This window comes from Rhamphochromis sp. 'chilingali' (genome assembly GCF_963969265.1).
Source record: "Rhamphochromis sp. 'chilingali' genome assembly, chromosome: 20".
Classification (NCBI taxonomy): Eukaryota; Metazoa; Chordata; class Actinopteri; order Cichliformes; family Cichlidae; genus Rhamphochromis; species Rhamphochromis sp. 'chilingali'.
The window spans coordinates 30308762-30331825 of NC_137947.1; the positions used below are offsets into that span (position 1 = coordinate 30308762).

Here is a 23064-nt window from a genome sequence, read left to right on the forward strand (position 1 = left end):
CAAATTAGGTTTTCCCCACTTTTCTTACTCACCGATGACATGATGAAATTTGCTTGCAACTCTTAGCAATTCGACTTTGGTAACATTAGTTTCTCAGGCACATCGCTTTGTATGAACAGGAACGAAATGGCAACTACAGAAAGTCATGTGATCAAGGTCAACAGCAAGGGTAGTTGGGAGCTCATTGCTGATTGGCCAAGTAATACAACAACAGATAATCTTATTTGTCCACATCTTCCTTTAAACAAAAGAAGAAAGAAATAACTAAATTGTTTACATCATACACTGAAAAATTACTTTCCACTGCTCTTTTTTTCTAGCTGGGCTACAAATACTTTTGGGATTATATAGTGGTTTTCCGTTCCTGGTTTATTTGAAGACTTCTCTCCAAAGCCACCGTGAAAACTATGCAGCATTAACATAATAAAACTCAACGTAAGGCACACATGTTTGGCTTGCAGCCTGGAGCAGACTGGGATCAAACCACCGACGTTCTGGTTAGAGGCTGACCTGAGCTACAGCCACCCCGTGCAGCTACGTCTGGTGCGGTGCCATAGCAAACCAGCTGTTCGTAACACTTCCCACATTGAAACAGACGTCAGCGCGAACTATCGCATGTCCGCCATTTCCTGTCCGAAACCGGAAGTGACGCCATATTCGCGGAAAATGTAGTTTTTTTACTTGTAGGCCTTAAAAGCCTATACTGGTGTTTTTATAAGTCATGTTTGACTTTTCTGAATAGTTTCTGGGATGCTTAGAACTCGAATTGCACAGCTGGAAATAGTTTATTTTGATGCTGTTTTCTTTGCAAATTTGCATCATAGGATTGTTTTTTTGTTTTTCCTGCTGTATATAAAAATTGCTGTATCACCAAAATAAAACTATGAAGACACTCAAAATAAATTTCCTGTTGTTGTAAACTATTTTTTGCAACTTTTTTGCATTTAAAGTTTTGAAGGATAAACCTCTTAAATTTCTCCAAGTACGCCACTACGGAGCACTGGCGGACTCTGGGCATTAAAACTGCAAGGGCGGCAGACAGCGCCGTCTGCACCGCTGTGGCTCATCGCCACAGCAAAAATTAAAATGTACAACTCCGCTATCAATATCGACATAAATGACGACAGAAAACTAAACAGCAGTGGCATGTGTAGGGTTACTGAAGTTGGGCTAGCTGGTATATAATTATGTGCTGTGTGGTGGCAAGTGACACAGCTATGGTTAGCATAAAATAAACACAGTGAAGCTGGAGGATGAACACTAACTTTTTTTCACTCGATAAATTTAACGTGACGGTTCCCGATAGTTAGGGACAATGCAATTGCATGGCATGATGCTGTAAATGGACCAAACTTCAGTCAGGAGAACAACTGTAATATAAGGTTAGTCATTAATATACTGATGCATGGGCTGGGCTGTAGTTACATCGTGAGGTTTTAAAAACCTCACCAGGAACACAGGGGAGGCACAGAAACTAGGAAATTTTAAATACAAGTTATAAAGAATATAGCTTAAACCAAAATTACAAACACTACCTCGAACTGTGACCTTAATAATGGATTGGATTTATATAGCGCTTTTCAAGGAACCCAAAGCGCTTTACAATGCCACTATTCATTCACTCTCACATTCACACACTGGTGGAGGCAGCTACAGTTGTAGCCACAGCTGCCCTGGGGCAGACTGACAGAAGCGAGGCTGCCATATCGCACCATCGGCCCCTCTGGCCAACACCAGTAGGTGGTAGGGTAAAGTGTCTTGCCCAAGGACACAACGACCAGGACAGAGAGCCCGGGGATCGAACCGGCGACCTTCCGGTTACAGATACGCTTCCCAACCCCCTGAGTCACGATCGCACCTTGTCAATACCTAAGTAGGTGCCTCTGGAGCATGTTATGTTATTGTCCTGGAAGATCATATGGAGCATTGAGCACACAGTGCAGATAGTATGAAGTGTTTAAAGACCATCTAAAGTCTTTGTCTTTCACAGATGAACATCAATATATGAATCATTTTATTCCTATATTGTGTTTTGTTAGGTGTAAGAAACCTTTACATTTTTTTGGTCTTATATAACTTATTATAGTGAAGGAATCCAAAAATAATGCACCACATTTTCTTTTTATTTGCAGGCCCTATATAAAATGATATAAAGTGGACTTAAAAAGTCTGCATACATCTAGCACTTCCCAGACACACACACACACACACCTCTTTCAGATGAACACACTCGTCCACGCTCAGCACAGCCACAGTGTGTCTGACACACTCTGCTACCTGTGATTGCTAAATGGAGATCTGCAGCAGCTGATGGAAGTTTGTTGCTTTCATTTTTGCTTCTAAGTAATCTAACTTTAGCTCATGCTTTTGTAATTGTTTGAGCTTTTTATATTTATGTTTCAGAGCACTAGCTTTATATTTGTGCTGGATTTGTTATATTACTATGTTTAAATAAACTGTAGTCAAAGGGAGGAAACAGCTGTGACAAACCTGATGGAACCAAGCACAAAACACTTGTGGCTGAAACACGAGTGAGTATTATCTGTACAAACTTCGAACAGCTGGCAAAAAGATCTGCATCATGTATGTTAGTGCAACAGGTTTCTGCTTCACTCTGCTGTAACAGGCCGGCCCAAATAAACTCCTCGACTTTGCCTTGTGTTGTATTTTTACTAATACAAAACTCTGGAGCGGAGGTGTCATCAAGTACACCCCCATTCCAATTGTAGAAGGAACGAGCTGCATTCTCGGGAAGTCCGGACTTCCGTGTGAACTTAAGAAGTCAGGACTAGCGAGAACACGAGTACCCAGGGGCGGTCCAACCCCCCCCAACACGAACACAGACACATATAACATATTAAGGATTGTACATTAACATATTTTATTGTAAACACTGTTGTCATAACCAAACTGAATTTAACCAGAGAAACACATAGATAGAGAGAGGGATACAGTACTGTCAGGGCTGTAGACTTTCTGCCACGGTTGCACTGGTGCTCCTAACTTTTGTGTGTGTGCGCCAAAGAAAAAAATTTAGGCGCACCTACAAAACACAACAAACGTTAGCCCGCAAAGCCACAGTGAACAAAGCAGCATAGCGCAACAAAATTCAATTCAAATCAATATAAGACTTATTTGTAACCTACATCAACAATCATGTTATGATAAATTACGTAATTACAACTACAACAGAAGACTCACCTTTGTGGAAATGCTTGGAGCAGACTAACATGTGAGCTGGAGTGTTCTGGAACGTTGTATTCGGTCTCCGTCGGCTCTTTGTTACTTTGGAAACATGGCTTGAACAATTTCTGTCATGCGACCGGCTAATGCAGTTAATAATACAACAGCTTCTTGCCATTTTTTGTGTTTCTTTTTATCGCTGTGTGACTGTTTTCATGTGAAAGCCTGCGTGCGCCAGTACCGCTTGCCACGCGTTCCCAGAATCCTTTGCGGTTTTACCTCGTAATGACGTCACATTATCAATCTCCTTTTGTTCCTGGAGAAAGTATTTAACTGAGAGCCATGTTAGGCTCAGGGAGACTCTCCACCAAGCTTGGTTTTCTGTTCTTTGTTTTTGATTAAACAATGTTAGCTACCGCTCACCACTTGTCTGCAGGTTTTATTTAATGGAAAACTTCCACAACATGAAGATCATACAACCCTCCAAAAATTGAAAACCACCAGACCAAATATTTAGTTATTTACATTGGTCTTGATTATTCAATACAACATAATATCATAGGGGCTTATCCCATCTGTCTATCCCCTCTGGCAGGCGGCAGGGGACACCCTGTCACCAGTTTATCACAGACCCAATATAATAAAGCATTATAATCTGATGAGACTTTAGGTTTTTTGCTATATTTTGTACATAACTTGGAGTATGATAAAATGGCCTTGCATACCGGAGCAGAAGGTGAACAACTTATGAAACAATTTATTTTCATGGTGTTGAAATCTCCCAATTCTTTGAATCTTTGGGCTGAAGGAGGGACAATACTCGGTGTATCAATGCTCAATCAACAATCATTTATTTCCATACAATTCAACAGTCAGAGCATTACAACGTCCGGACGGGAGAGATGCTACCAGAGGGTCAGGCACATGTCTCAAAATGGTGACGGGTTGCTCAGCTTTTTATAGTCTCTAGTGGCCCCCAGCTAGTCGTAAAAGCCAAAACCTCACACTTTTTCTCTGTTACAGCGCCTAAGTTATGACCTCGGCAGTTGTTTCTCTGCTTTCTGTAAGGTGGGGGTGTGGAATGTGGTCTATCTATCTCCCCTGTCTTTAGACACAGAGTCTCCTGCTTACAACCTTCTCTTCATGATTCAACAATTAAGCATGTCAAGAAAACAGTGTAACACATTCCCAGCAGATCAAGGATACAGAGTGATGCACATTTATCTAATGAACTAATATGTGAATATGTTCTGTTAACTCAAAAGTATAATGAGAACTACACTACATACAGCTCACACACTCTATATTAAAGGGTATAATGTGATCTACAGCAGTATTCTAATTCAACTACTTTGATTACATATATAAGGTAACATATAATAACAGAATAATCTAATAATGGCTAAAAATAAAGTTACTTTATTAAACCCCAAATCCTGCTTCACTGTACAGGCCTCTGGCAAATCTAATGAGGCTTTATCAAGCGCAGATAATTCTTAGTCAAACTACTGTTACAGAAGTTTTCCATTTAATAAAGCCTGCAAACAAACGGTGAGCAGTGGCCAACATCCTTTAATCAAAAAAGAACAAACACCCAAGCTTAGTGAGAGAAGCCATTATCGCGGGGCCTCGACCGGCAGGGTTTCACCTGAACCTGGCAGGTTTAAATACCTTCAGGAACACAGCTGTTGGCAAGGGAGGCTTAGCACTCCCTTGCTAACTCTTACAGTCCTTGAAAAGACAAAAGGCTCTTCTCCCCACTCTGGGTTCTTTGTGGGTTCTATGCTTAGCATCTGTTAACAGCATGAATGTGAGAGACATTGAGAGATATTAAAAACCCAGAGGCACCGAGGCATTTTACAATAAAATAATGTAAATAATACATAAATTCCTCTACACTACAGATGCAAATGAGCCTTTGTGCCATCTTCCATTATGTGAAGAAATATATAAATACTTTCCTATTTTTGAGCAACATTTGAGTCTAGTATTCATTATTATTCATTATGCTTTTGTATGTTGCTTGACAAAAGTGAGCTTTTACCCACAAGCTGAAAGGTGTCACAGTAACCACGGTGACTCATATTTCAGCCACAAATGTTTCCCTGTGATGTTGCTGTTGCTCATTTCTCATCTCATTTCATACAGGAAACGGGTGAACAATTCTTTGTCTCCATTTTGTTTTTATATTATCAAAAAATTAGTTTGTGTTATTATTAGGTTAAGTTGTAAGCTTTACCACAACAATTGTGAACACAAGCCACAATTGCTCTCCCTGGTATCTGACTGCAGTTGATGCCTGAATTAGTGAATAACATCAAATGTAAACTCTCATCAGTATCATAGTTCTAGAGAAGATCTAACATATTATCACATTTTGTACACTTTAACATAAATATGATGTGTAAGAGAAATTTAGCTGATTAAGGTAAAGACCCTACAACAATGCAAGAAAACAGAGAAAACGACAACAATCATATAACCCCCATATGAGCAAGCCTGGGAAAACTGTGAGAGCACGTACTCTCCTCTTTGAAATAGACTGAGGGTTTCAAAAGAAACAAAAAAAACTGAATATTAAATAGGAAACCCTTAAATATATAAAATGCACCTAGTAGTATAGACCAGCGGTCCCCAACCCCCGTCCATGAGCCGTTTGGTACCGGGCCGCAAGAGTTAAGGCTCGGGTGTGAAATCAATGGTTTTCAGGGTTTTTATCAGTTTTAATTGTTATCTTTTAATCGTTTTTATCGTTAACTCCGCTTCCCTGGGTCTTTTCCCATGTGCTATGAATAATCTTCTTTTTTTGGTATCGGTACTGGTTTTATTTTGTTGTATTTGTTGTATTTTAACCTTATAGGGCGGTCCGTGATAATACTGTTGGACATAAACCGGTCCGTGGTGCAAAAATGGTTGGGGACCACTGGTATATACTCCTTGTTGTGGGTAGTATTCTAATTTCACATTTTTAGGAAGACACTATAAGGTGACTTCTGCTGTTCAGCCTTGTCTCACATTTCCAGAGAAATCGTCCCAGCCACAAACACCTTAACACTGGCCTAATAGACTTTATTTGTATAGCTGCAAGGCTAAAATAGAGCTCGATAAAACACTGGCCTCTGAGGTTAAGAGGACAGGACTGGAAATGATTTTAAAATAACCCAGCAAACAATAGGCTAAATGAAAAACTGACTTTTCTTAACCTCCAGGTTAAGTTTACAATGAATATAAAATTTAAAAAGTTTTTGTGATATAAGCATATTTGCATCCACAACCAAATCATGCAGATATGATGAAGGAAAACGGAAGCTGTCCAGAAAATAAACATGTGACCTTTAAGGCAAGGAATTGTTTAATAAAAAAGGGCCAAATTTACAAAGGGACATCACATAATGCATATTGAATATAAAAATACTATATTATTTGCAGATAAAAAAACAATGTGGATATGAAGTATCAAACACTATTAACAAGAGCAGAGCTCCCACTGAGAGCACCACCACTAAAACCTAGACCTGAATTTCATTTCATGGATTATTAAAGGATGGTTTTTGTTTGTTTCTTCATCATTTCTAATCTCTCCCACTGTTTCCTGCACGTTTCTCTCCTTTTATGTCAGTCAGATTATCACACTGGTGTTGTCACTGTTGGTGTCACACTGAGATCTCCTGCAATGTTGTCCATACCGCAGAAACACAGACGTGCCAGCAATCTATCAATGGGCCCTTTACGCATGAAAACAAACAGAACCAAGTCCATAAAAGGACTGAGCAGAAATAAGCTGATAACACTATACGGAAAGTCCATGCGATATCTAAATGTTGAAGTACAACAAACGGCCATGGGAAAGATCATGAGAAAGTGGTTAAGCAGCAATACAACTAAAGTTCCTAAAACTCTTCGTTTTTCGTCTGTGGGCACTGAGGTGGCAGAAGGAAGAGCTCTGAGGGTCCAAGCAAAACTGAGGATAAACATAGGTGAGAGGTTGAAGACCAAAATAGTGATGGAAAATTGATGGTTCAAAACTATGCAAAGAGGTGCAGTGATAACACAAAGGATCCAGACCAGAACAGAGACCAGCAAAGAACCTTTAGTTTGTCTGATACAGTTCATCTGTGGGCAGGTGATGAGGAAACACCTGAAACACAAAACAGACAGACATGCATTCATATCACAGGGAACATTTCTCTGTTTAAGGACTCTTTAGAGTATAATGTAATGCTCAGAGACATGTAAATGCACAAAGAGACAGACAGATACCTTTCAGCAGCAATGCACATCTTGAACTCAAGATTAGCCATCAAACCAAAGAGGTAAATACCGATAAAAATAGTTTCAGTGGTGTAATATTCATGGCCTTTGTTTGACTTCCAGAAGATCATTGCACTGAACTGGATTAGATTGGAGAATAAGAGATTTGTGTAGTAGGTGACCAGAACCTGCTCCCTTCGTACCTGTAGGGAAAATTAAATTATTAATTAGTTTATTAGTTAATTAGTTAATAATTTAATTAATTAATTAATAAGTTAATAATTAATTATTAAGTCACTTTAACGCAATGAAACATAGAGTGAGGCACAGAAAGAAAGCAATCCCAATAATGTCTTACATACCACAAAACAAAGCCAAAGGATGAGCAATATAGTCAAAAAAAGGCAGACAGTAATGTCCATCCACATCACCACATCGAAACTCTCCATCTTTATCTAACTTTGTGTGTGGTGGAGTTGCTGTAAAAGAAATATCCGTCCTTTTCTTCAGAAAATAACCTGTTGAATGGAATAGCATGCTTGAAAAGTTGGAAGGTTAAAAATGTTCTTTTGTAGCCATTAAATTCTGGACAGAAGCATTGGAAAAGATGGAAAGTCTATATGCTTGACTGATAAAAACAAAAATAAGTGATAAAAATGTAATGGTCCTTCAAAACTTGTTTACTCAAATTAAACTGAATGGAAAGGCAGGCCTTAAAGAAGAAATTTACTGGCTCACGCGACGTCAAACCTCAATTTTACACCTATTTAAATTCACTGTCCAAAAATACTTCAGTAGTACATTCACAAGCAAAACATATATTATCCAAGTATTTTTTTCTGTAATGTAACTGTAATACTTAATAATGTAACATGAACATTTTATCCATTAGGTGCTAAAAAGTATAAACTTGTAAGTATAAATTTTTATCCTATTGTATATTTTATTCTATTTATTCTACTTTATATAGTATTTTATTCTTATTGTATTCTAATTTTGCTATATAACTTTTGCACTGTCCACTTCCTTTCCTTTCCCACGTGTGGGACTAATAAAGTTTATCTTATCTTATCTTATCTATTCGACTGGTAACTGAATATAGACAAATATATTGGAGTTACCACTATATAAAAAGCGCTTTGTGATAACATTATAAAAACAGAATATAAGGTTTGTATCTACTTACTTGCTTCAGGGCCACTTTCAGCTCAGCTAGTTGGTAAAATGAAGGCTATGAAGATTCGATTCACAGACTTAATTTTCCGAGTGAATCTGAACAAGGAAACTGCCTGGGGTGTATCATATGCTCCACCCCATTGACACCCCTACGCGCGCACACACACACACACACACACACACACACACACACACACACACACACACACACACACTCTCTCTCTCTCTCTCTCTCTCTCTCTCTCTCTATCTCTCTATAATCTGTTACCCAGTGCCTAGTTTGAAGTTTTACTTAATTCTAATTTTAAATATAATAATTCCACTTAATATGTCAAATAAACAACACTTGCACCCACCCCTGAGCAGGCTCCCTTTCTTCCAGCAAAATGGGAAACAAGACATGAATATGAGGACTCACTCAAACAACTAACTTACCATGAAGTTTTTTTTTAATTCAGTTTATTCAGTAGTTCAGCATGAATTCATGATTATATACAGACCTTGTTAGAGTTTGTATTGTTGATTGTCATTTATGCTTACAAATATTCAACCATGTATACTTAGAGGCATATAATTAATTGTGTGTGATCTTTAACAGGCTGCAAAGGCTTGGTGTGTATTCCACACTAGAATGCACACCCACATCCTGGGAGCACGAGAGAGGTCATACCTTCTCTTATTGTTTTATGGTAGGATTAACGTAGTTACGTCTGTTCTAGTCTAAGTGATTTTTGTGTATAAATGAACTGCTGGACTTCCTCACGGTGTTATCTAGGATGAGGGGGGGTCTACCCTCTTCCTGACCAAGGATGTTTGCTTGTGTGCTTTTATGATCCTTTGATCAGCAGTACCCACACACACACACACACACACACACACATCCAACACACACATCCACCACACACACACATCCACCACATACGCCAACACACACACAGGCAAGGTACTCTTTGTTTGTATGTAGACGTCATATGTTAATGAACCTATGCATATTCATGTAACCTCAATAAAAGGGCAGTGGTACGGGAGAACGGACGAGAGCAACTGGGGTCAAGCGAAGGAACGGCGCCTGTCCGGTTCTCTCCCGTGCATGAGAAACATGAAGAACTTTGCCTACTTGTGTCTTGCTTTGCAGTGTAATTATATTGCCTTCAACGTTCCAGCGGATGGGTTCAAGCTACAAACCTATCAGACCTAGATTCATTTCATTTGCTCTTTGAACTTATCCATGTTTCAGTGTGAGGATGTAAATGACAGACAGGAAGTTGGTTTAGTGTTTGAATAAAAACCTCACATATTTATATAATTTATGCTGTTGAACATTAGATGTAAAAGCCAGAATAAATTATAGGTTCAATGTTTAAATCAGTGTCTAATCAAAATGTGAAATGTTCACTCTTGATCAGCACATACACAGTAGACTGGGATGGTAAAGCATTTCATGATTATCGGCGTGACGGCCACGGGGCGGTAATCGTTCAGGCTGGTGACGGGAGACTTCTTCTGCACTGGGAAGATTGTGGCTGATTTTAGACAGGATGGGATCCAGTGAGAGGTTGAAGAGTCTGGTGTAGATGAGATAATAAGAAAAGATGAAAAAAACTATTAATTAACTACTAATAACTTTTTTTGTCAAGTTAAGGCCTGATCCGTCTGAAATCCATAGCCAGTGCTCTGACACGGTGCCATCAATCTTTGAATGCTGAAAAAGCACAGTGTATCCAGAAAACACATTATATGCTGCAATAAATGCACTGCCCAACTGTCCCCTCTAACACTGCCTTTCAGCAGCATGCAACAGCAAACAGGTCGTCAGAGGAGCCGAGATGATGATTAAGTTTAACATTTTCTAAAATATTGACAAAGCACTTTAAGCACAAGAGTGTTAGTTAATAATTTAAAAATGAATATTGTCTGTATGGACTGCAACTCCCCCCCCCCCCCCCCCCCCCAAAAAGGTGCACATGTAAAACTGCGGTGTTAAGCGATGCGGTTGAAAAATTTGAGTGCGCCTAACTTTTGTGCGCCCATGGCAAAAAGTTAGTCTAGAGTCCTGGATTGAATGAAGAATTATAAATGTCTCCTGAATCGGGATTTCTCTGTTCTATCATGGGGATCAAAGACTCGGGTTTAATAGTTGGCATTGAAGATGCCAAATCTCTGATAAATTCAACTTTAACTTCTGGTGGTCCTGCAGGCTGAGCAGACGTTTGTCTTCCAGCACAACACAAAACAGTGACTTGACTATGATGATTAACTCTGATGGTGCAAAACACTGCCTGACTACTGAATTTGTAAAATCACTGAAACACTTTGCAGAAACCCCAAAAATAATTACAGATATTTGAAATTATAGTTTATTTAACAGTTTACCGTGATCTGGATCATACAGAAACCTACTTTCACTTCCTTTGCTTTTTGCAGCTCTCTGCAGCTGCTTCAATGTGGGGAGGTGAGGGGCAGGAAGTTGGTGTAGCGTGCGAATAAGACCTGGGAGGGAGGGGGACCTGAAACTGTAATTGGAAGATTAAATGAAACACAATAAAGAGGAAATATCTTTAGTTTTGGTATTTATTAATTTGGCAACATTTGTTATCACAAAGGGCCTGACAGGCTTTTATGGATGTGTTTGTAGGGGCTTTTGGATGTCAGCTGCTTTCAAAATGTTGTGCTTATTTCGTAATATCTCTACTGATTTTGCTCAATGTCAATTTTGACAAAAAAATCAAAGTTACACTCGCATTAGCACAGGAACAGAGCGGGAGGGAGAGACAGAGAAAGAGCCAGGGACAACAACGTCACATTAGAAAGGTATAGTAATCATCCACAACTATTTTCAGTTGCAGATGATAAAGGATTCAGAAAGTTTATTCATGCAGGTCCATATGACAGAGAATATGCATGTTCTTTTCGTTTTCATATTTTAATTTATATTTAATTGTGTTGTGGTTTGCAGTGTTTTGTGTTGTTTCATTTTAAATTTGTTTAAAAGGAAAATCTGAAAATTTAAATAGTTCAAAGTTGAACTGTGACTAGTTGGTTTTTGTATTATATGATTTATTTATTACATTTTATGTGGAGTGAATAAATAAAAGTATATTTACGGTGGTCCCTACAGACAAAACACGTACAAAACACAACAGAAGTGCTCCAGGATGCTGGGCGCAGTGTTGAGCTTTTGTTCATAGAGGCTACACTAGCCAGCAAGTACCAACGACCGATTTGGTGTGTGGTAGTAATAGGTAAACAAAGATTTTTTTAATTATTTGAATATATATGAGTGCTTGTGTATAAATACACAAACAATACACATATGCTTTCATGCTTTCAGTTGTGTAATTTAAGTGATCTAGGTAGCTCTGTTTAGGAAGTTCAGTTAACGCTAGAAATGTGTTTTGGAGTTTGTACGTATTTTGTCTCTAGGGGCCACCACGTGTATTTATATATAAGCATATATAAATAAAACCACTTTTTTTTACATTAATAATTCCTTTTGTGTATAATTTTATATTATTGTTTATAATAAATTAATTAAAGCAACAAAACAACCTGAAGAGCCGGTTCGGAGCCGAAAGAGCCGGAAATCCCATCACTACTATACTAAGTACAGGCCATTGACCATTTTACATTTGAATCCAAGGACTGGAAAGAAAGTCAACATACCTGACAACTGACACAGTTATCATATGTGTATATCTGTACACATATGATAACTGTGGTGAGTACATATTACTGGTTAATACATACATTTTAACTGTCAGGGTCCTGGGTCAGTGACCTAGTGTTTTGAGTTTTGCATTTTGCATTATTTTTGTCAGTATTTATCATTGCTAGTCTTTTGGTTTCAATGTTAGCGTTCGTAGTATTCTGGTTTCTGTCTCTGTGTTCCATGGTTGCTCTGTCTCCCCTGTCAGCCGTATTCCCTTGTCAAGTCCGCGACTATGTGTTATGTTTCCTGTTTTACTTTGTAAGTCTGTGTCTCAGTGTGTCTTTTGCTTCCCCAGGTCTTGTTGCGCTTGATTACTCCCAGGTGTACTCTCCTCCTGTGTCCCATTCTCTCGTTATCCCTCCGTGTATTTTAGCCCTGTGTTTTCCTTGCTCTGTGTCACATCGTGTGTGAAAGGCTCTCCGTGGTCCCTGTCCCAGGTTTCCTTGAGTTTTTAGTTTTAGTTTCTCAGTAATCTTTTGCTAGTTTTCAATTAAAGGATTTTGAGTTCACTTTTTGTGTGTGAGTCCTGCATTTGGGTCCGCCTGCTGCCTACCACGGCCTCACATGACATTAACTAACGTCAAAGTCAAATGCTTAGTGCGAACCACTCATGTACTCCAAGGCCAATCAGTTGTTACGATCCATGAAAAGTTGTTGGTAATATTAAGTTTGGGGGTGGCGTCATATTTGGTGTGAACTTGAGCCAAGCTTGAGCTTCTTTTTTTTTTTTAAACTTGAGCTGTTATTAATATCTACTATGATTCAAAACTTTAAAACTATATCCTCATAACTATGGACAGCTAATAAACAGACAGACAGAACAGATTACATTCTCCCTCTGAACAAAACATAAACATGATTATATAAATACAAAATGGAGGCGATGAGGAATTGAAAAACCATCTCCTGTAGGAGCAAAAGTAACCACACATCACTGTGACAGTGTTCATCTTGTTAATAAAAGTTTGTGTTTGTCCAGCGTGGACACACAGTTGAAACTCGGATTGTGCAGAAATGTTTGATGATGATGATGCCATACATGTGAAAGTACACATTGTCCTCCTGTCTGAAAGTGTTTGTGTCTTTCTGCAAAGCAAAAGGTGTAACTGTGTGCCCCCAGTGTTGTAAAGCAGCGGTCCCCAACCCCCGGGCCTCGGACCGGTACCGGTCCGTGAGTCGTTTGGTACCGGGCCGCGAGAGTTGAGGCTCAGGTGTGAAATGTCTGGTTTTCAGGGTTTTTATCGGTTTTCAGCGTTATTTTGTTATCGTTTTTATCATTAACTCGGTTTTCCTGGGTCTTTTCACGTGTGTTATGAATAAATCTTTTTTTCGGTACCGATACTAGTTTTATTTTGTTGTATTTATCCGCGACACCTTAAAGGCCGGTCCGTGAAAATATTGTCGGGCATAAACTGGTCCGTGGCGCAAAAAGGTTGGAGACCGCTGTTGTAAAGCATCGTAATTCTAAGAGAATGACTTGTTCTACATTTACGGTGTATGTGATGAAAATATCCATACATATTTTGTTTTTAAAAAGCAAATCCAATTTTCAGTATAAGATAACATATGAGGGCTCTTTTTCATTAATGTATTTTCATTGAGGTTTGTCAGTCCTTAAGTAGGCGCCTCTGGAGCATGTCACGTTATTGTCCTGGAAGATCATATGGAACGTTAAGCACACCGTGCACATAGTGTTTAAAGACCATCTAAAGTCTTTGTCTTTTCCTGATGAACATCTATGGAGTCATTTTATTCCTACATTTTGTCTCATTAGGTGTAAGAAACATTAAAATGTTTTGTCTTATATAACGTATTATAGTGAAGGAATCCTAAAATAAGGCACCTCATTTTTTTATTTGATAGTCTTATATACAATGTTTTAAAGTTGACTTTAAAAGTCTGCATTCATTTAGCACTTACTGTAAAATGTCTGTATGCTTAAAGTACTGCCTGATATTTCACTTCCAGATGTGGATAATCTTAGCTGTCTGATTGTAATTCTAGAATTGACATTGATGGCAGCAAAAGTTGGGAAAGAGTCACGTTTACTTTGGTGAACAGAGGAGACGATTTAAAATATACAGTCAAGAAACAAAATAGTAAAAACATTGCAGCTGTTTTAAAAAGATAATTGACAACAGGTGCAAAACATATAAACGTAAGTGACACCTCATTCTTAATAAGTAGTGTTTAATATGATCCCCCGTCCCTGCTACTATAGGAGCTTCAACTCTTCTTGGAAGACTTTCTACAAGGTTTAGGAGTGTTTATGGAAATTTATGGCCATTCTTCCAGAAGCACATTTTTTTAATACAGTTAATATTTGTGAGGGTTGATTTGCTGGATTTCTCTGTGTTTCTAACAGTGTGCTTGTAATTTGTTTTCCCCCTTTTGTCTGTGTTACATAAGTCATCACATCAACAACCAGCATTTTATCTGCAGCTCTTTCTGCTGCAGTGTTCTCCGCAGCACAGAGATGACAGCAGCTTGTGAATGGAGCCTTTCCACGTGAGAAAAAGAAAATTCATGAAAGGACCAAACAGAAACAAACTCAGGTAGAGTTGATGGAAAGGAAAATAAATGGCATAATCAGGTGAAATTCTTCCAATTGTTACAGTGATGAATATAGCAATATAGCAGAAAGCTGCATATATGCACCTCAGTATATGATTTTATTTGGCGTACCACTTCATGACTAAGCTGTTGTCGTTCCCAATCGCTTCCACTTTGTTATAACACCACTAATAGTCCTTTTCCACTAGTGCCTACTCAGCGCGACTCGGTTTTTTGGTTTCCATTAGCTAGTACTATTAGGTACCAGGTACTTTTTTTAGTACTCGCTCCGTGATATGAAGTAAGCTGAGCCGATCTGAAAACCTGAGCCTGCATGCCACCAAGCATTTAGTCGTGAAGAAGTTTCGTGGCTGGACTTGTTGCATAGGTGGCATCCTATCATGGTACCATGCTGGAATTCATTGAGCACCTCAGAGCGACCTATTCTTTCACAGATGTTTGTAGAAGCGGTCTGCAGGCAGAGGTGTTTGATTTTGCACACCTGCGGCCATGGAGGTAATTGGAACACCTGAATGCAATGATTTGAATGTGTGAGTGAATATGTTTAGAACTGTACTGTACATCGTGTGATGAGAGCTCTTCTACGCATTTTGTTTGGGCTAAGGTGCTTAGCCCACATTAAATTTAGCTGTAGGCCTTTTACAGTGACTCAAGAATTGAGGATTAGTAAGTAAACTTCCAGCAACTCTGGATTTTCAGCATTACAAAGAGGTTCATTTCCTGTTGGGGTACACAATCATGTGAAACTTAGACTGATCAGGCCTAACATTATGACCACTAACAGGTCTCTTAAAACTAGGTCCCTTTTGTGACATAGAGTTTTTGTTTACAGATTACGAACATCGTGAATCCCGTATTTCACTAAGCCCAAGCACAACAGATGGTTAAATTCACTTTTGTCCTCTTATTTTACCATCTACCAAAAATTAACTCTTCATCACGTCATTTAATCCTGAACTAGCGAGATTTTGATGTATTTTGGTTTTAATGACTCTAAATTAAATGTTTTGTTTAGATAAGCTAATTTAACAATTTAATTGTTTACTTTGTATTATAACAACTCATGTGATAACTGGTTGATAACAGCCTGATAACAGACGCTTTGTAGAGATCTCCGCTGGTTTATTTACGAGTTCTAATATCCGCCTGTACGCCTTACATGTGAACGCAACACAAAGCACGCATGTGCAGTTTCTTGTCGAAGCCGATTGGTTCGTTTCAAACTCAGAGCGCCGTCCTGTTATTTTGTTTAGCTCTACGTTGGTTAGCATAGAAAAGAATATTCTTCTGTTTTAGCGCCCGATGTTCCAGATATAACAGCAACGTGAGTATGTTTGTCGAGTAGTATCCCAATGTAACGGTTACTGTCCGACTCCTGTTTCGGAAAAGATACCGGACATTTGTTAAAAAGTGTTGTGATTGTTAACTGACAGGTGCGGCTCCTTGTCAAGTGAAGAGTGGCACTAATCAGAAATTTGTGATACATCAATGAAAAGTGCACGAGTGTCTGGAATAGACGTCGATGATACATTGATGACGTTTGGCTGTGACTTGGCAAAAACGCTCACAAATCTATTGTTACGGTGTTTTCCCCTGCAGTGCTAACCATTGTTGTTAGCTGGCTAACTTAGCAGTTAAATCGTAGCAATGAGCTAATCAGTCGTTGGCTAACGAAGCTGACTCACTTCTTTTGTTTATTTATTTGTTTGCCGAATTCACAGCGACCCTCTGAAACGCCTGCTTTTTGAAGGGCGGGATTTGCACCAACTTGATGACCATACTAAATTGATAAATGTCATGTTTTTGTACAGCGAGGTGTGTATGTGTGATCATTTAGCCCTGTGGGCTGTTTTGACAGTTAATTTTTAAATCTACAGTTGCTTTCTCATTTTGTTGTTGTTGTTGCAGGATGATGGAATCATGCCCTGACAAGGCTGATAAGCAGGAACAGGTAGCAGCTGACGTTTTGAAAGGGGCGCACTTATCAGAAGTTGGCACCTTACCAGACTCACAGGTAAACCAGGTCTTTTATACAGTGCTGACATAAACGCTTGTGTTGACCATACGGGTGACTGTGTGACAGAAATAACGTGATACGGGGTACCTACTATGTTTAAAACATTATGAAGTGTTTACAGCAGCATGCGCACACTTGGCTGTACACCTGGGGGTTTCGTGCCTAAGAATCGGTCCAAGCACACTCTATTAAACAGAAATGTGTACAGATTCAGCCTATTTTGGGCCATTTTCTAAACATTTCTATCCACAATTCTTCAATAACTGCACCCCAAATGTCTCCATGCAGTCAAAACCTTGTACATAAAAAAACATAAATCACAATCACAGTCAGAAAGACTGTCCCCAAGGGGCAATTAAGATACAACAGAGCAGCATGATGTTGAAGATAAAGACGGGGCATAAACAGGCAATAAGAGTGAGATAATAAATACACAGAATGTACATCATATACACAGTTTTAAAATTAAAGTGACTGAATATAACTGACTGAAAATAGATAATTTATTAAATATGTTACAAATAAAACTAGGATTTCATTGATGTAACTTTTCCTGGACTGATACTGACTTGTTATTAGTAGTAATAAAGGAGCTGATATATATTTGCTGTCAAATAAATAATAATTTAATGTTGGTGTCCAAATTTAGACTAAAACAGTTCACCAGTCATTCAGTGTGTTATTTGTTAACACAGGGAACACTGCTATTCAGAAGCAATGTTAAACGGGACTAATAACCAAAACAAGTAAGTATGTCAGGGGATTTGAATGGCCAGCTAAAGTTTGCCTGTGAAACAAAGTGGTGGATTGTTTTCACAGTAACCGAAGCGTATGAGGTAACTGAAGGAAAGTCTGCTCAGAGGTGTGGAAAGTTCAGCAGGAGGACAATGCTGGTGGTGAAGGACTCAACGGGGCAAATACATCAATTAGTTTTTCAGCTATAAATAGATGACTCTAGCACTTTAAAAAAAAAAAAGTATTCGCAGATTTAGTCCCAGCTGTCTCCATTTTTGATTTCACAACAGCAGTGAAAGTTACTGCTGTAGATTATGTTGAAGCCACAGTCTTGGTTGTTAGAGACCCGCAGGGAGTGACGGAGATGTTGAGTAGATGAAGCCGGGTGGAGTTTGAGAATAAAGGTTTCTAAAGTGGACGAGAGCAGCGCTTTTTACTGTGATTGCAATTAAAAAGCCATCAAGAGTCTTTTATCAAACCACCTGATCAACAAGCATCCTTTCACTGGTCCCATCCCCCGGCTCTTGGTTCCACATGTGCCCGAAGAAAGACAACGTTAAAACCAAAGCTGTCAGAATGCAGACGAACTAGTTTAGTTTAGTTGAGCCATCTTTCAATTTGGCTGAATTCCTTTTAAACTTTGCTGCAGACTGATGGGAGACATCCGCTCTCTCCTCTTTCAGAGGTATTTGTACAGATACCAGAAAAGTGTCTAAAATATTGGTAAAAATGGCAGCGCTGCTGTCACTGTTTCCTAGAAAGCAAGAAATGTTGTCCCAGTGTTGCATTTAATGACATTAAATGCATCATTTGATTGGCAGCATATTTGAGATAAATGGTTTTTATCTGACAGCCAAACAACTTGCATTACATGTGAACAGACTGATATAACTGGACACAAACACTAATAACATGTTTCAGCCTGGTTAGTATTATTTATGTGTAAATAATCTTGTTTGCACTGTCACAGCTCTGCCTTTCTGCTGCTTCCTAATTTCAGTTCATTCTTATATATGTCGCATAAATTCACAGCAAGTCGCCTCAACATGCTTAATGTGGTTAAGGTAAAGAGCAAATCACATGACCCCATATAAGCCAGCGTTTATCACAGCATTGCAGCATTTACCTAGTGGTTTACTTATCTTCATGTGTGCAGTCTGAGGCTGTCATTGTTCTCCAGTTTAGCCATGCAAATGCCCCTTTGTGTGCTTTCTTGTTCTTTTATGTTGTTTTAAGTCTATCTTTCCTGTTTCTATTTATTTATTTATTTATTTATTTATTTTTATATAAAGGCTGTACCTTCCAGGAACAATAAGGGCAAAAAACATGCCACTTTTATATGATGCACTCACATGTACATGTTAAACATTGTTCACTGGCCCTTCTTAAATGAAACAAATAATAGAAATGATGTGTTTTTCTGTCGGCCACAGAGCAGCCAGTGCAGAAAGGGGAAGAAATAATGCTGAATATTGTTAAATAATCGGATGGATTCTAAATCAGATCCAAGAGTTCAAGTTCTTATGGCTTCATACTTTTAGTGTGAAAGGGAGGAAAAAACCACTCGGTGGCAGATGGAACCAATAAAAGACAAAAAAATATTCAATTAAGGATACAAAAAAGTGGAAATTATAATACTAAATGAATAACATAGTAACAGTAAATTATATTAAGACTAAGACATTAAACTGAATGGATTGAAACTTTATAAGTAACATAGTCCACTGTTCCACAGACGATTGTTCAGCGACTGTTGGTGGGAGGCTGGGAGACCTGGAGGCAGAATGTGGTGTTAATATGCAACAAAATTATGTCAGGATGTTTCAAGAAAGTTTACTGAACAGTGATTTGTTGACGTTTGCAGACAGTAGGAAACGTAAATGATGTAAACGTTCTATCCTTACACACTCCCAAATTTGACGTGTCAGTTTACTGAATATGTAACCCCACTTGTTTACTTTTCCTGTCATATGAAGTGTAACTAGTGTGATTTGTTTACATCTGGGTCTCACATCACCAGCTTCTTCAGCGTGTTTGAAGTAGCTCCTTTTTAGGTACAAAATCATCATCCGAGGCTGACGCGTGGCTCTCAGACATCCGGGCTTGTCTCATTGCACCAAGGAATATAAATGCATGACGTTTGTAATATAATGTATTGTGGAGCTGATGCATGGAATGCGATGTTTTCCCGTTGGCTTTGTACAAGAGAGCTGGTGTGTTTAAAACAAAAAACAAAAAAAAACAACATTTTAATGTGCAGCCCAGCTCTGCTGCGACATTTGTGTCGGTGCCTCTGACCAGTGTCTGGGAAGGTTTGGGACTGCAGTGCATGTGGAAATGGGATTAGGTGTTTTAGTCTGGCAGGGACCGCTAGAACCTTCAACCTGCCAGGCTGCCACATTTTTGTAATGTTTTTACATTTTAGGTAAGATTAAAACATTAAACTGGAAACAGTGGAGCTTTTTTGCACCCAAGTCAAATTCAAGCTTTCATTTACTCTGTTTCTTCAGTGTGTTGAGTTGGGTAAGATGCATATATTTGACTATTAAGATATTTAGGTACTTGGTTATACATTTTGGGATTTGGCAAGCAGCAAACTCCCGATGTGAAGAATTAAGCCAAAAACTGCAGTTCCTCTAAGAGCCACTAGAGGCTCCAGAAGTGGTCCGGTCCCTGTAGGCTCCCATGTTGAAAACTTTACAGCACAAATGAACATGTTAACCTTTCAGCCTTGGTGTTGGTGCAGGCCTCAGGTTCAGACTTGGAGGTAATGAAACTGTTTTGCTGATGTTAAAAACATGTGCAGGCCCCCAATTTCCCACAGAGGAAACTGATTATGAACCAATAATGAAGTGTTAATGGAACCTTATGTATAAACACCGACATATCCATCCATGGCCTGTTGTGCAAACTGAACGTAACACCAAAAATCTCATCGTTCACTTTGTGATTTTTCACTGAAATCCGATGTTTCCTGCAGGATTCCTGCACTGAGGAGAAAGAACACCTTCAGGTCTACCTCCGAGTCCGACCTTTCACCTCAGCAGAGACAAACAGTGGAGAGTCTCAGGTAAAAAAAGAATGAAGTCATGGACGTGAGAGTAATTAATATGCTGGATATTGATTGGAACTGAATTTGTGTTCAAAGTGCAGACACCGAATTCAAAGGCCATCGAATAAACAGAACAGGCTTTGTTTTGTGGTGGAGAACTTGTTCCACAGTGTCAGAATGAGGTTCTGCTGATGCTTCTGCAGATCATGTTAAGTGAATGTAAACTGAACCAGAATAACCCCCGTCTGTGTTCCTCCTGTTACTTATTCATTCACTAACAGGACTGTGTTACCATCAAGCTCCCTGACACAGTTCTGCTCAAGCCTCCCAGTTCGTCCCTCTCAGCAAGACTGAGCACCGACAAAGCTTTTCCACAGACTGGACAGCACTTCCAGTTCTCTCAGGTTGGTGTTTCCTGGTGTCACAAAGTGTTTTTATCATCAATGCCCACAGAAAGATTCTGATGTTCCTTATAAATGATCCATACCCTGTCTTTTTTGCTCAGTCTCAGGCCAGAATGTTGGAGAATTCCTCATATTTAAATATGAGACGATAAGTTTACCGTCAGTACAGATGTGCCTTTTTCCTTCCTTGGACAGGTGTATGGCCCTGAGACAACACAGAGGGAGCTGTTCGCAGGCACGGTGAAGGATTTGGTGAAAGATGTTCTCGAAGGCAGAAACTCTCTGGTTTTCACTTATGGAGTCACAAATGCTGGGAAGACCTTTACATTCCTCGGTATGTGGCAGTCCCTCATGTCCTGAAGTGCATCACTTTTTATGTCAAGGAAAGTTGCTTTGCAGTTTTGTATGAAAACCATCTGACTGATGCCATCTTGTGGTGGATCAGTGTAACAGCAACAAACACTCATGATTGTGAGTCCACTGTCTTCAACACTGGATCTCGTCCAGCTGCTGTCTTGAACCTGTTTTGATGAACTCTATACTCTAACATGGAAAGACATTTAAAAAAAAAGAAATAACAGTTGAGCTGTTTAACTCATCTAAAATTGATGTGCAAGTGTTAAAGCTTACTAGCTTTACCTATCAAGTCGCAATTCAAACTTTAGCTAGCTTCACTTTTATATACGACTGCCAGGACTGTTCGACAGAGTCGCTGAGTTTTCCTTTTAAAAAATAATTTCTTTTCTTTTCCTTTGGAGGTATTTGATCTCATTAAACAGCCTGTATGGCTTTCATGCTCAGGCTTGTGGAGCAGCCTGTAGAAGTGAGATCAGAATCAGTGTTTTGAGTTTTTATTGTAAAGGCTAACAAACGTGTGTGGGCTGGCTGGTTGATGATGATGGATTTGACTGTAAGAAATTAATTGTACATTCATTCCCTTGATTAGCGATGAGAATCGATAAGAATTTAGCTGGTTTCTGATTCATTATCGATTTTTGTTTTCACCATGTTAAAAGTCGCCACCGTCTCTCAGCAGGATTTCAAAGACATCGATGCTGTGTGGTCGCCTGTTTGTGCTCTTTGTTGTGATCAGTGTTGGAGTTGTTACTTAAAGTATTGCACAGGATACTTTTTGCTAAAGTGATGCAGCAAGTTACTTAATTACTCCCAGGCGAAAGTCATTCATTATACTACTCCAAGAAATCAGCCAATCACAGTGCAAGCAGATCGCCAGTTCCAAGGAATTGAACTACTGGGAACCAGTTCTTGATTCTCATCCCTTGATGTGTTTCTCACGTCACGATTTAACACTTCATACTTTTATGACTTTTATTCTATGTTAATAACTGACTGACTTTGAAAGTTAATAAAACTCGACTGCCTGTCGATGTGTCACAGTCCATCATCATGCTTGTGTCACTCAAGGTCCGGATTCTGACGCTGGCATCCTGCCCAGGTCTCTCGATGTCATCTTCAGCAGCATCAATGAAAAGGTTTTCCCTGGAATGAGCATCAAGCCGCATCGCTGCCGAGAGTTCATAAGGCTCACTGTGGAGCAGCAGACGGAGGAAGCATTGTTCAAGCGAAGCCTCCTCAGACAGCTAAAAGAGGTAGTGTGTGTGTGTGTGTGTGTGTGTGTGTGTGTGTGTGTGTGTGTGTGTGTGTGTGAGCAGACACACACACTGTGTTTTCATATCTTTGTGGGGACACCTAAGTAACATAATACTTTCCCTAACCTTAACCATCAAAAATGAACTAAACCTAACCACAACCTAACTGTGACCCTGACACCAAAACCACATTTTGAGTCCTTCACATGCGGCATGTTCGAGCGGCACAAAGTTCTGCTGTGTGTGTGTGTGTGTGTGTGACTGCAGTCATAAACATGTTGTAGGAAGTATTTCCTGACAGTGAAGAAAGACTCTGCTGTGGGAACACCCGACACCCACCCTGTGGGGCCAAT

General features: G+C 39.2%; 1 protein-coding gene and 1 long non-coding RNA gene across 5 annotated transcripts in view; one reads left to right on the top strand and one right to left on the bottom strand.

The window, feature by feature from the left end:
• Positions 1-6502: 6502 nt before the first annotated feature.
• Positions 6503-8738, bottom strand: LOC308388543. Its single transcript, XR_013970126.1, has 4 exons — positions 8621-8738; positions 7797-7952; positions 7444-7637; positions 6503-7321 (listed from the first exon to the last, which is right to left on the bottom strand). It is a non-coding gene; the product is annotated as an uncharacterized lncRNA (long non-coding RNA).
• Positions 8739-16090: 7352 nt separating this feature from the next.
• LOC308388201 (kinesin-like protein KIF20B) overlaps positions 16091-23064 on the top strand; it is a 64554-nt gene continuing 57580 nt past the window's right edge. For 3 of the 4 annotated variants that reach the window (XM_080868772.1, XM_080868775.1, XM_080868773.1), the window contains exons 1-7: positions 16097-16217; positions 16615-16708; positions 16802-16907; positions 20626-20715; positions 20979-21101; positions 21297-21435; positions 22527-22711. In XM_080868772.1, the coding sequence (XP_080724898.1) occupies positions 16686-16708; positions 16802-16907; positions 20626-20715; positions 20979-21101; positions 21297-21435; positions 22527-22711 (666 nt within the window). In that variant the 5' untranslated portion in view covers positions 16097-16217; positions 16615-16685. Of the gene's footprint in view, positions 16218-16614; positions 16709-16801; positions 16908-20625; positions 20716-20978; positions 21102-21296; positions 21436-22526; positions 22712-23064 lie in introns of all 4 variants that reach the window. The other variant, XM_080868774.1, reaches the window with a different exon arrangement.